Genomic DNA, 13,643 nt, shown 5'->3' with positions numbered 1-13,643 from the left:
AATCGAAAAAGAAAGAAGGAACAGTCATTAAAGGGGTCATGAAGCACCCCTTGGGCTTGTTGAAAAAACACAACCTGCAGAAAGCTGACACGGCTGTGAACTGCTCTGCAAAATATTACAGTCGTGCGCGCCGCGTAAAGGCCACAAGCGGAGCGCGAAGTTGCCGTTTCCTCAGGCGCCGTCTTTTCAAAACAGAGGCCGGTTCTCACTCTCGTCGGTGGGCGGGGCGTCTGCACGTTGACGTCGCGGAGACATAGCATGCTTATTGGCGGATAGCCGGATGAGATGCGCTTCTTGCCACTGGGGTGCCGCCACTTGCCCGCGCCGCACTCCTCAGTCTGCTAACTTTACACGGTAGCCGCACTCGCGCGTGCGAATAACACGGGAGACCGATCGCGTTTCATGACGCGCGCTGACGTAACTTCTTACCCCCGTGCCAGCCCTCCCTCTCTAGCTTCCAGTGCGCTCGTCGGCACGAGAAAAGAGAGAAAGCGCCGAGAGCGTGCGCCTAAACCCCCGTAACTCCGCTGATTCTTGACGGATTCGAGAAATTTTTACGGCAATCGATTCGGGAGGCAGTAAACTCCGATACTAAGGTCATTAGATCAATACTTGGAAAAGTGGTTCATGACCCCTTTAAGCTCACATAGCGACGATGTGTAATGCGTGTTTAGAAACTCCTGTGAATATAGCACATGCTTCGATGCGTGAGTGCACCTAGCAAAAAGATGTTCGTACAGCATAATTCCCTTCCTTGCGATAAAGCATAAATGAAGCAGAGTGATTTCAAGGAGTATACACGAAAGCAAAGAAAAGCCGCTATTATCATGCTGTTATGTAATGAAATGTGCATTGAGGCCAAATTTGTTTTCTGTTTATGCTGTTTTCATGCTTGATTTGCTCGTCTTGATCCTCCGCCTCGATGTCAGTTTGTGTGCGTTGACATGTGGCATAATCGTCACATAATTATGACCATATGATGAAACATAATTATGGCCATAGGATGTGACAGACATCCGCTAAGTGACAGTGTGTATTGTGAAGAACATGCATTTTATGGTATTGTCGTTTCATTAGTAACATGTCAGCACTGGAATTTAATTGCCAGGGTTACATATGCATATTTATAGCCTTTAGGAGATGTATTATTAGTGCAAGGCTATTTTAATCACATTGATATAAGCCTGTTGAACCTGTTGAACCACCTTGTTGAATCACCTTGTTTGCCCTCTCGTTATTTTGTTTTGAATTATGTTGCCATAGTGTTTATTATCTCTACACAGTATTCTCATTGTTGACACAATTTATGACAAGGTGAAAACGCTGGCACTTGTGTCCAGGTCGTGTTTTGTCCTCCTTACAAGTATGCTGCTAATTTTTGCCATGAATCAATACCAAAGTTGCCCACTATTCAGTCCTAAACAGAGCACCTGTGGTTGATCAAGAATCTAGTGTCCAACGTGTTTAAATACGAAGTGAACCTTACTAACATTCACACCCCTTTACACTATAATGCTAACTTGACTGACATCGAAATCTACCCGAATGGTGGTACACAGAACAAGAGTAACACTTCTGGCGTTGTTTCGCATTTCTTTACCTTCGTGTATTTTTCGCCCTGTGTACTTGGAAAGCTGACAAGGAACTACTTAGCAGCTTCACAATTTTGCATTTATTTCACGTTTTCTTAAAAGGTCTCCAATAAGTATGGTGAAGTGTGAGTCCTTGGCGAGAAATTCATTTTTATGGGCACAGAATGCTTAATGAACTTCTTTTTCGTATCATTTTCAGGAAGACATTTCTGGCAAAGCAGCAAGAGTTGCTCGCCCACTGCTTGTCTACGAGACAGTGTATTGTGGGAACACTCCACTGTGCCTCATTGTACACTATCTCGAACATTTCTTACATCTTACAGCATTTGGGCAAATACTGGTATTGATGTAGAGTGTTATGGATGATAATGCGTGAAACCTTTCCAGTAGCATGTGCATTTGAAACTTTCGCATTGTTCAAAATGACACTTAGTGGAACTGGCTTTATTCAGCTAACTTTATCCTAATATGGACAGCTGGGCGAGTTGATGTGTATTCATAATTAAAGAAAGTGCTGAAAAAGCCTCCACAGCACAGAGAAATGAGAATGAAAGGCACAGGATGATGCGCTACTAGCAACTGAAGTTTAATGCAAACCGCAGAAATATATACACACACAGTATGAAAAACTACAAAATAAAGAATCACGCAGTCGCAGAAAGTGTAAAAACATGTCTAAAAAAGCCAAGCACGTGTTAAACTTCAGCTGCTAGTACTGCGTCGTCCTGTCCCCTTCATTTCTACGTGTGTTCTGGTTTTGTTTTCCCGCTTTCTTTTACTATGAACTTAAGTCCTGACTGCTTTACAGTCTCTATAAGTGTGTGGTCAAATTTTATTCAACCTCATGGCATATCAAGTACTAGGATCCAATGTGCCAAGCCATCAGCCACTATTTATAAGACATTTTTACTTTTGCGCACATTAATACCAAATTTTAAGTTCATCTGGAAGCCATAATGCTGGGCTTAATTTTTAATGTGGTAATTATGCATAAGCCATGAAGTGAGGAATTAAATATGAAGAACTTTAAGTTGCACATGGCACTAGCTAGCATGGATATATTGTAAACATAGATGTACCAATTATGCATAATAGAAGTATTGGTACATTGTAGTCATGTGATAACGCCGACAAGTTCCCAAGCATAATTCCAGAAATTTACGTTAGTTTTAAGATATCTGTGAGTAAATATGCGCATCAATATATGAAGGCCGCGTTGTCATTTTGCGGGCATTGCTGAATGCTTTTATAAATTGTGGTAAGTTCATCTACAATCAATTTTAGACTTTTCTGCAGGAAAGTCAACTGTATGATCATGTGCGACATGTTTTGATACCATAGTGCAAACTAATGCAATAAAAATACTAGAACATGCCTATCTACATGGTTGCGTATTTCTCAAACGTAAAGCTAGCCTTATTGTACTAATTTAGTTGCCTTCATGTGTAGGCCGACACCAAGTTCCTTGTGCATCCCATTTCTTTGGATTGTGCATAGATTCTGGCACTGTGAAGTGCACATATCAATACGCATTATGAGGAGGTTTTACACACTACTTTCGTGTTGCTTTACTGCTGTGAATTCAATATATAGTGCTTGGGCTGTACTGTATATGTTGTTCCATGTGTTCAGTATTAGGTGCAGGTTCTTTGCACAAAATTGTAAATATACATATGCTTACACTGACATGAAGACTGCTTCTGTTTTGATTCCAATAAAATAGTGCAAACACTGTTTCTTGTATCAGTAGAGGTATGACTATTTGTCGTGCATGCAAATGGAAGCAATTAACTTCTGCATGCAATACAAATCGGTGAAACACTGCTCGCTCAGTGTAACGGCCTGTGTTTTATTACCAAACAAGTAGAATAGATGATTTACACATTAGAACACATTGTGGAAGAGAAATAGGTGACAGGCAGTTAGGCAACACGTCATCACCGTGTTCTAACGTAGGCTGGGTGATATTTCATTAATCGTAGCATAATTGAAGGTGCCTGATGTATAAGTGATCTTCAACATAATGTGCAGGTGGACGAGGGAGTGCATATATGACAGAGTTTTTCCAGTTTTGTACCTATTTGCTATAGTCCTGGTGTTTCTGTGTTATGTATGTAACATTCTGAATTGTGAACAAGCCAACCTGTCTACTGCTGTGAATATAGTATACTAGCAATTCAAGCGAACCATTATTTTCTGGAGAACAACTGTTTCATTGAGGAGGACTGTAATACATAATTTTTTTTAATTCTTTCTGCGTCATCTGTGCACGGGAAATGCCAAGCACGCATGGACGTTCACAAGGGCGAAGTGCAAGTGCATAATTTTTTTATTTGGCGGGAGACATGTGACTGGTAAATTTGTGGATGTTGTGCTTGACCAACGTTACTAGATTAGCTTGACATCGGGGCACGCTTTTGGCATTCGCTTTAATGCGGTGGTGTGATGCTTATCAATAACAGTTAATTAGTAAGATAGTAGGTAGTCTACGAGTACGAAAGCAAATAAATACCAAATATCAGTTATAGAGAACCACTGCATGCCACGCTAAAGCGCGAATTACAAATAAGTGCTCATTGCGGAAATAGATTATCGTTCAGCTGCTCAGAAGGCGCTGTTGCCCCTGCGTGCAGCTCGCGACAGTAGGCGCGCTTTAAATGCACCTAATGTAGGCGCGTTACGATATCCTTCTAACTGTGGCGTCTGCGTGTGTAACTTTTATATGCTATGGGAGCGGCAGCCGCGAGCGCAGCGACGGTAGAAGAGAACGATGAACACGGACACGCTCGCGGCTCACGCTCAGTGGCCATTGACAGTGAGTCGCGGCCGATTCTTGGAATGATAAAGACGTGTTGCTCAGTGCACGGGGAGATCGAGCGGCCGTGCTCAGCGTCTCGTCCTCGTCTCTGAGGGGTACTGCGCGGCGGCTGGCCCAGACCCCTACAATGCAAACACAGGCGGTCTTAGAACAGCTCAGAACACGCTGCTGCCACTGGACGCGTGCAGCTCGCGGCAGCAATTACTAAAATTGCCCCACAGCATACGCCCATGAAATGCAGATACGTTCGGCCAACTGAAGATACCTTTGTCACGCTGGTATCCACGAATTTCGGGCGAGCGAAGCATTGTCGATATATGGAGAAGCACTCAAGAGGGCACACGTTTATCATTTTTATAACGGCACGACACGACGAACCGAAGAATTCGGAGCCGAAGGTGTTCACTTCGGCCTGCATGACGCCCCACAAATTATGTAGTTTAAACACAGGCCGATGGTTGTTCCTTGAAGACGACTGGAAGCAAAAGTACTTTCAGTGAGTTGACAGTGGAATTCAGGTTGTATTATTTCGACGTTAGCGCTGAATCCATCTTCGGGATATCTTCGACGTGAAGTGTATTATCCAAAGGTCAAAGGATCGTGTGCATTCTCTGTCAACAAAATAATAGTGTTAAAACCCTCAGCTATAATCCAGCCCTCATGGTTCACGAGGGGCCGCTCTCCGGACTGTTAAGAACCTGCTTGCAACTCGATCTGTGCACGCACTGATCAAGTCAGCACGAGATCCATGTCGTTAGAACTCAACGTCACACACAAGTTTTGTAAGGTTTCAGGCCAGTTATGACGTACAAGACTAATTGAAACGAGCGAGGCACAAGAAACTGCGATACCGAAAAGGGCACACCGAGTTCAGCAGACGACAATTGGCTTTCACCGGAAGTGTGTCATCTTTTCGAAAACTCGCAACGAAGTTTTTCCATATTTCACCCTGTTTGTTTAACTACAACAACTATTATACACAGTGTCAACGGCAACAAGCGCATCTAATCCAAACACCGCTCTTGATTTATGTCGGCTATTGGCCAATAAGCATGCTATGTCTCTAGCGACGTAAAGTGTAAATCCGCGACGTAAAGTGCAGACGCCCCGCCCATCGACGAGAGAGAGAACCGGCCTCTGTTTGAAAAGGGGGCGCCTGAGGAAACGGCAACTTCGTGCTCCGCTTGTGGCCTTTACGCGGCGCGCACGACTGTAATATTTGGCAGAGCAGTTCGTAGCCGTGTCAGCTTTCCGCAGGATGTCTTTTTTCAACAAGCCCAAGGGGTGCTTCATGACCCCTTTAACGCATTTTGTTCGGCAGGTGTCACGACGTAAATAAGCCCATTCGGGGATTTGTAGCGCATTGGCGATGCCATCAAAATACATTTCTTGCGCGATGGCATGCTTCGAAAAAAGCCGGGATAGTGCACCCATTGCCGCTAAAAACAAACCCAAGCTTGCAAACATCTCCAAAAATGGACAACTATGTCCATCTAGCTGAAAACATATCAAACTAACAGCAAACATTAGATAATATGGTGCCATCTGTCAGGCATTGAGAGAAACACGTCTCGACTAGCACAGGAAGTGCTTTAGATCGAAAAGCTATACTATTACTATAGAAACATCGAGCGCGCGCGCGCGTGTGTGTCTGTGTGCGTGTGTGTCTGTAACAACACACAGCAATAAGTATGCACTTAGTGGTTGAAGCGCGCACTAGGGGCCGAATTTCGCTATCGCGTTCAAGTCTTAAAGGCGAACCTTAATAGTCCCCCAATTTTTTGCCACGTTTCGCGCATGGCGACGTTCTCACGCCCGTCCATGAAATTCGTTGCCGTATGCTTACCACGTACGGTTGTACGTGGTAACAGAAGCAACATAATGATTTTGCGTCGCAGCTGGAGAGGTGCGGTAGCAATTCCAGCTTCAATGAAATATCCAATCTGTAATGGAGCAATTCGAGATTTTTAGCGCGCTTCCAGTTCGCTTCAGTAAAAGAACGGTCAATTTTCCATTCAGTTATGCTACCTATTTTTATGACACGGAATGCAGACAGTGGCAGATTTAGCTTTGGTCGTATTGTAAAGCAAACATTTCGAATGCTAATCTGTGGCGCTACAAGAAACTGGTGGTCGTTTCCCACTGACGCGACTTCAAATGTTGCGAAACATTATGAGCACGTATCAACCGCCTCACTAGTGGCGCGCACTTTGTTATCGTTTAACGATAAACCATCGTTTCGAGAGCTTCAACTGTTTGATACGTTCACTTTTATCCTTACTACCGAAAGCGCATGCGCCGTGAATCCACGTCGCACCACTCGGAAAGGCGTCAGAACATTTCAGACACTCATGAGACATGGCCGACGACAGAAACAATGGATACCGGCTTCCCAAGTTTTCCAGCAGCACTGCCCCGAGTACAAGCCGTGCAGTCTCCGAGGGTGCTTCGTCCACTGCAACCGATTACGCTTGGTGAGCCTTTCTACTTTTCGAAATCTTCATTCGGTTATGCTACCTATTTTTATGCCACGGAATGCTGACTGCGGCCCATGAAGCTTTGCTGGTGTTTTAAAGCAGGTATTCAGAATTAAAATCTATGGCACTACATGAAAAATTTTCTGGTCTCTTGCAATGACAAGTTATAAGAAAAAAAATGGAATAATTTGATATGCCTATAACTCGAAAAAGGAAATTATTACATCGGGTGTCCATTTATTGGAATGTCATGGCATGGCGCCAAGAGCAGCTGTTTGATGAAGTGACGGCTGCCCTGTCCCGCTACACTACATGCAACCGCAGGAATATCCGTCATCTTTTTAATATCTCCAGACATGTGGCTTGATTTCATAGATATGTAAGCATCTTTTACGGCATGAAAATAATTTAAAAAATTCAAAGAGAAGAGTGCTTAGAAAAATTTACGTGAGCACTTCCTTCGCCACAAGTGCCAAAGAGAATAAAAAAAGAAAACATCGCGACAACCACGAAGATGTCTCGAACATATACGATGAACTGTTGTTCTGACTGGCCAATAAGACATATGTGTCGTTATAATTTTGCAAATATTTATTTTTATAATCTAAATAAAGGTAATGCTGCGTGTTCACAGGCCAAGGTTTCTGCCTTGGAATTGAATCCCGACCGCGGCGCCGCATTTCGATGGAGACGAAGAGCTAGAGGCCCGTGCACTTAGATTTAGGTCCACGTTAAAGAACACCAGATGGTCAAAATTTATGAATGCCTCCACTACGGCGTCCCTCGTAATCGTATCGGGGCTTAAACTGAAGGAGTGTGAACTAATAGAACAAGTAGGGGACGTGCATGAGGGACATAACTGCACCATGTGTGTTCACTTTTGTTGCTTTTATCTTTGACGTCATGGTAATACTAAGCGCTATACATCATGGACGTCCAGCAATTAGCTTAATGCATAGTTTTATTGAAATTATTCTGTTGGCACCTTGCCACGAAGCATTAAGTTCGGGAGAAGCTCAGATATCTGCCGTTGGATTTTACGTGTCTTTAGACAATTCACCCGATTTTTGAACATTTGCTGGAGCGTTGATAGAACTATTCATGCCCTATAACACGTGTCTTCACCTCTTCCACTGTGTCAGGATTTTCCTGGTACACCCTATCTTGAAATAGATGTTATCAGACAAGCTTCAGGTCTTCTACAATCTTTTCGAAGAAACAATTGTAATGTAATTTCATTTTGCTATTTAGCATCTATTTTCTCTTTTTGGACGTTAAAATACCACATTGTTAATTTGTCATCTTGATCCGTGAGGTTTCCTCTTAACTGCTACGGCGCCATATATACGAAGCAGTAAAGATGTTCCTGCTATGTACACAGAGCAGTGACCGTACTTCATTTGGTACCGGCTTCCTTCTCGTATTCGCAACTTTCAGCAACTATAGGGGGCGCCACAAGAAATCCAATATGGCTGTCGATACGGTGATCACCCGTACACACGGAGTGATCAAAGCATGTGTTGTCGCTTGCCGGTTAGGATAATTTTCCACCGCATTGAACTTCCCATGCATGTAGTGGCTCACGCTTGAGAGCATAAACTGCGAGACACACGGCACGATTTTGCATCCGATTTGACGTCCTACGCGCTTGTGCAGCAGCCGGAATGGTGATGTTCCGCCGTACGGGGTCGCCGGATCGGGCGTCCGGCGTGCATTAAACTCGGCAGATTATTCTCACCCGCCCGGTCCGGCGATCGCACGGCCGTATAGCCATAGTGGCAGCAGCACGGGAGACAGGCAACCTCGTGCCGCTGCTCGGTTTCTTACCGGCTCTCATCATCATGTCCGAGGATGCCGTAGTATTTGCCGGTATCGGCGCTATTGGTGGCATGAAAAAGATGTGCTACAATTATTTTATCATGTAAACTAATTCCTAATGCAATAATGCGGTGCTTCCAGTGTGGCACTAATAAAAAAAAGCACCGGCGTCCACACCACTCGCAAGATCAGGAACCACGATGCGAAGGCACCTGCGATGCATTCGCAGATAAGCAGTGACACTGCAGGCCGTCTTACTTAACCGGCTTGCTTCGCTTCCACCTTTGCTCATAATATTGAGGGTGTCGAGAAAACGAATTGCGTATGTCGACGCCCGACATAAGAGTACAATATCAATCGCGTTAGCAAAATTTGCTCACTCTACGGCGTGCTCGCGCTCGATCGCGGACGGCAGCGGCGTCTGCCTAGCCGCCGCTCGCCGGTGTCAGTTGCAGCAGGCTGTTTTGATGTGGCTTTCGCTCGCGAAGGCATAGTTTTATTGACCGTCGTCTTCTAAATTAAGCAAAAAAAAGAAAACGAGCACTCACCTGCTGTCTCCCAGGACCGTGGTAGCACAGTACCTAAGGTGTTGCGATGCATGTTCACGCGGGTTCGATTCCCGGCCACAGCGGCCGCATTTCGATGGAGGAGAAATGCAAAAGATGACCTGCGTGCTTAGATTAGGAGCATATTAAAGAACCCCAGGTGGTCGAAATTCATCCGGAGTTCCTCACTACAGCGCGTCCCATAATCGTATCGTGGTATTGGCATGTAATATCCGAGGAATTCAGTGGTGTCCCAAAATTCAGCCGATTTGAGATGCACGATGGAAACCATCATTTTCTCGTATGAGAAGCTTCCCGATGCGCACGTGGATATCCCATTGTCTTTTCTGCCGCCGGTCCAAGGGAAAACCAGCCACTATTACGATGCCTTTCACAGTATACGGTTTGAGCATTTTGGCACGCAGTACACGCGATTTCTCTTGTGCTGTTTACCCATTACTGAACCGCAAGGCTTCCACAATGTTGCACCAACAAAATCCATCGTAATTTACTGGCCACACGCACAACAAGTTGCAGGACACACCGACGACGAAGCGCAGCCCGCACGTTGTCGCCAAGCAAGTTTTCGTTCTATCACCGGAACGCGAGTTTCCCCGGTTGCCGCGTGGCGGCGCCACCGTAGCTGAAAGTTGCGAATAGCTGTGATTAAGCTGGTGCAGAAATATCCCCGCTTAAGCAGTGACCTCAGCTTCTTGTCTCTGCCGATTTTAACGTTTATGTTTTGCTCTTTTCTAAATTCAGTAGCCCTATACAATACAATATAATATTGTCGCAGGGTGTGAGAAGGGCTATTCTGTCAATAGGTGGCGTGTCGCTGTCGACGATCTCTTCAATATTGCTATAAAACTGTCAATTATCGGCGGGTGTCGCGACAGTCCGCTAGCAGGCGCCACCTAGACTGTGGCGCTGGAATAACTTGATCAGCTTGATTTTCGATGGAGGCGAAAATGTTTGAGGCCCGTGTACTTAGATTTAGGTGCACGTTAAGAACCCCAGGTGGTCGAAATTTCCGGAGCCCTCCACTACGGCGTCTCTCATAATCATATCGTGGTTTTGGGACGTTAAACCCCAGAGATTATTATTATAACTTGATCAGCTTGCATATAGTCTGAATCGAAGGCCGTAGTGAGAAGGGGGTCCATCTATTTCGCAACATTGTAGGCTCTCCGCTATGCGCGCAGAATAACATTTCCCTCCTTCATGTATGACACCAATGTCTGCATGATTGCAACTCACAATCTTTGTCTTAAGATATTTGCGAATTGTTTTACGACTCCTTCAATGTAACGTGTTCACTTAAGCGGACTTTTAACTAAAGATAGACGACTTAAGACCGTTTAACGCCCACACTTCACAAATCTTCGTAAATTCAATATAATCAAATTAGACATGCTCTACGAATACTACCTTACTAGACTCCTTCAGCTCTGATACCATTAAAAGTCGCGGTTATGTACGCAGTTTAGCTTATCTGCAACCGAATCCTTCTATGCGCCTAAACCGACACTCTTAACATTGGTATTTTCCGAGGCCACGCACTAACTGGTTTTGACGCACTCTGTTGTTGTTTCCCAAATACTCTAAATAATTTCAAACTTACTTGTGAAAATGTACGTATTCTCCCTAATTCTTCTATTTTAAAGATACTTTGGTTAATATTTCAATAAAAACATTTCCTTTTGTAGAACGTATTTTCAATGCATAGCATGTGCATTGTTGGTTTGAATTGTGCTTAAATTACTTTGCTTTTGCCGTCGTATTTTGACACAGTGAATCTGAGACGTGGGGCATTGTGAAGCTGTTTTCATGCACCTTTTTTTCCCTGTCCGAACCACATGCTGTAAAACTGTATGTGGTAAATAAACTCAACAACTTAAGTGAACAATCCTATTTGGTAATGAGATTGCAAAGTGTTTCATGACGTGCCTCAAAGGCGCCTGCGTATGTGCGTATTCGATAGCCTTAGGTTGTGGAAACGAGATCCTGCGTAACGAAACGTTCAGGACAGCGGTTGTGAGCGATAGTGGGCGATAAAAAAATATCGTTTTCGGCATCGCGATGTCTATGCCGGGGCCCTCTAGGTATGCTTTCATCCTTGCTACAGCTAGTCTTGAAGGACACACGAACACCTGCATCTGGAATTCAGGGCGTACAGCATGAACTCGTGTAACGTGGTATTCGCAGTTTTTCTGCTCCCTCAGTGTTTTACATTATTGGGTTATTCTCTAGAGGGTATATCAAAGCCAAAACGAAAAGCAGAGGCGTCACGCAAAGGTCGCTTTATGTCAAGCACGCACATCAGTTCTCTACCGGTGGTTGATTGTGCCATCATGCCGATAAATAGTGGCCGAGTTGATAGCGAAGTCTGATGCTTGTCATTGTCCACGTGACACAACGCGTGTTTAGATAACAAGCGAACGGCTGCTTCAATACACACTTAGCTTGCCACAACATGTGTTACCTTCCTCCATATTCTCCCCGCCGCGGTGGTCCAGTGGTTATGGCGCTCGACTGCTGACCCGAAGGTCGCGGGATCGAATCGCGGCTGCGGCGGCTGCATTTTCGATGGCGGCGAAAATGTTTGAGGCCCATGTACTTACATTTAGGTGCACGTTAAAGAACCCCAGGTGGTAGAAATTTCCGGAGCCCTCCACTACGGCGTCTCTCGTAATCATATCGCGGTTTTGGGACGTTAAAGCCCAGATATTATTATTGTTGCTCCATATTCTAACATGGTTCCGTTGCACTAGTTATGGCCTTCCGCGGATACTGCGCGACATTTCGGCCAGGGCCTCGCTTCCCTATTCAAATAAGAGCTACGCGTACACTTAGTGAGATCGATCATTTCTGCATGTAGGCTTCCTGATGGCCCCTCGAATATGCCGCTGAACGTGTTCTGTAACGAGGCTGACGGCACACCTGCGTTCTGCTGTATGTGAAAAATTTTTTCGACCGCGCTGGTAATCCTTGAAAATACGAACGGCTTTGTGCGTGATTAATGACGCTGCTGTGTGCGGCCGTCGGAGACACATTCATCCAACGTTGCTGATGCGTTACAAGTGAAAGGCCCCAGGAATCACTCTTGCAGCTTAAGTTTATACATGATAATATATAACAGTTATGTTACATTTTAAAGCATTTCCAATGCATCTGTACACTGTGCAATCTTGCTTGCGCACAAGGTGCCACCATAATCGCCTACACTTAGGCGCACAGTATGAAATATACAATGGGTGGATTATGTAATCACTTCGAAGACAGCATCGCAGCCAACTTAGCGTCCACACTCCAACAGTATTGCTTTTTTAAAGTGTAATAACGCCATACCTCCATTCATGTAGGCGAATTCCAGGGTACTCGGGCCAAGTTGATTTAAAAAATGCAACGAGATGCGAAAGTGTAACGAAAGTCATTTTCTAAGGCGTCACTTCGCGTTTGCTGTCAAATTTGTGGTGGGCTGTGGGCTGAAGTAGTGAAGAGTGATTGCATGGAATTACTGCATAAGTTCGCCAATGTGAATTTCTCGCTCTGAATTGCATTTGCAAACGTCATGCGGAGATATTTGCCGGGCCGCTATGTCATTCCTAGCCGCCTTCAGTTTGTTTCATATCTGTGCCGGCAAAATGCGAAGAAAGATGCGTAGCGAGCGAGCACCAACTCGTCTCAGGCACGCGACAGCAAAAAAACAAACAAACGAGAAGAACTTGGTTTTAAATACAGGGCACTGCTCTCAGATATCAGTCAGTTTAGGTTACTGGATAAAGCAGCAGCCGGAAAGACACCGACGCCTTATCACTTTTCGCGTCAGGCAAGTGAGTCAGCGAGTAAACGAAAAAAACGGGTAGTCAAGCTGCCTTTATCTTCCCGCATCAGTTCACCATGCTGTTAGCGATTTGGGGAGCGTGTTCCACTACCCAGTTTATTTTTATAATTGAACATCGTGTTCAGCGTGTTGTAAAGGGGCTATACATATAAACCATAATATAGTCGGGAACAACATTAGAGGCTGCGGCATTTCTTCCGGAAAGGCGTATGAATCTGAGCCTGCATCGACGGGTTCTCACTATTAATTGATAAGCCCGACGTCCGCTGACTTCTGCCTCAGCTCATGAGTGAGACTGCATATTTGGACGCGGGGGCAATTGGTGGCGCCACTTAGGTCATCTGGCGAGAGCTCCATCTTGAGTTGTATCCGACAATAATTCCGGCACATTCATAGAGTTCGACTTGGCCCAGAACTAGAGTTAATGAAGCCTTGACAATGATGTGCTGGCCCTGGTGTCCTAGCACAAAACTCTGAAACGGAAACCTTCACGTCTGTTTGTCATTCATCGTTCGATCGCAAAATAATGTTAAGAGATTTCCAGAAATG

At 44.8% G+C, this 13,643-nt stretch overlaps 1 protein-coding gene across 1 annotated transcript in view; it reads left to right on the top strand.

Annotated features, from left to right (window-relative positions):
- Positions 1–13,643, top strand: part of LOC119406483 (uncharacterized) — a 104,510-nt gene that overhangs the window by 31,760 nt on the left and 59,107 nt on the right. Inside the window, exon 2 of the mRNA XM_049411424.1 lies at positions 12,129–12,202. Coding sequence (XP_049267381.1) covers positions 12,129–12,202 — 74 coding nt within the window. The remainder of the gene's footprint in view (positions 1–12,128; positions 12,203–13,643) is intronic.

This window comes from Rhipicephalus sanguineus, chromosome 1 (assembly GCF_013339695.2).
Source record: "Rhipicephalus sanguineus isolate Rsan-2018 chromosome 1, BIME_Rsan_1.4, whole genome shotgun sequence".
Lineage (NCBI taxonomy): Eukaryota > Metazoa > Arthropoda > Arachnida > Ixodida > Ixodidae > Rhipicephalus > Rhipicephalus sanguineus.
This window is presented reverse-complemented; position numbering and strand designations above follow the sequence as displayed.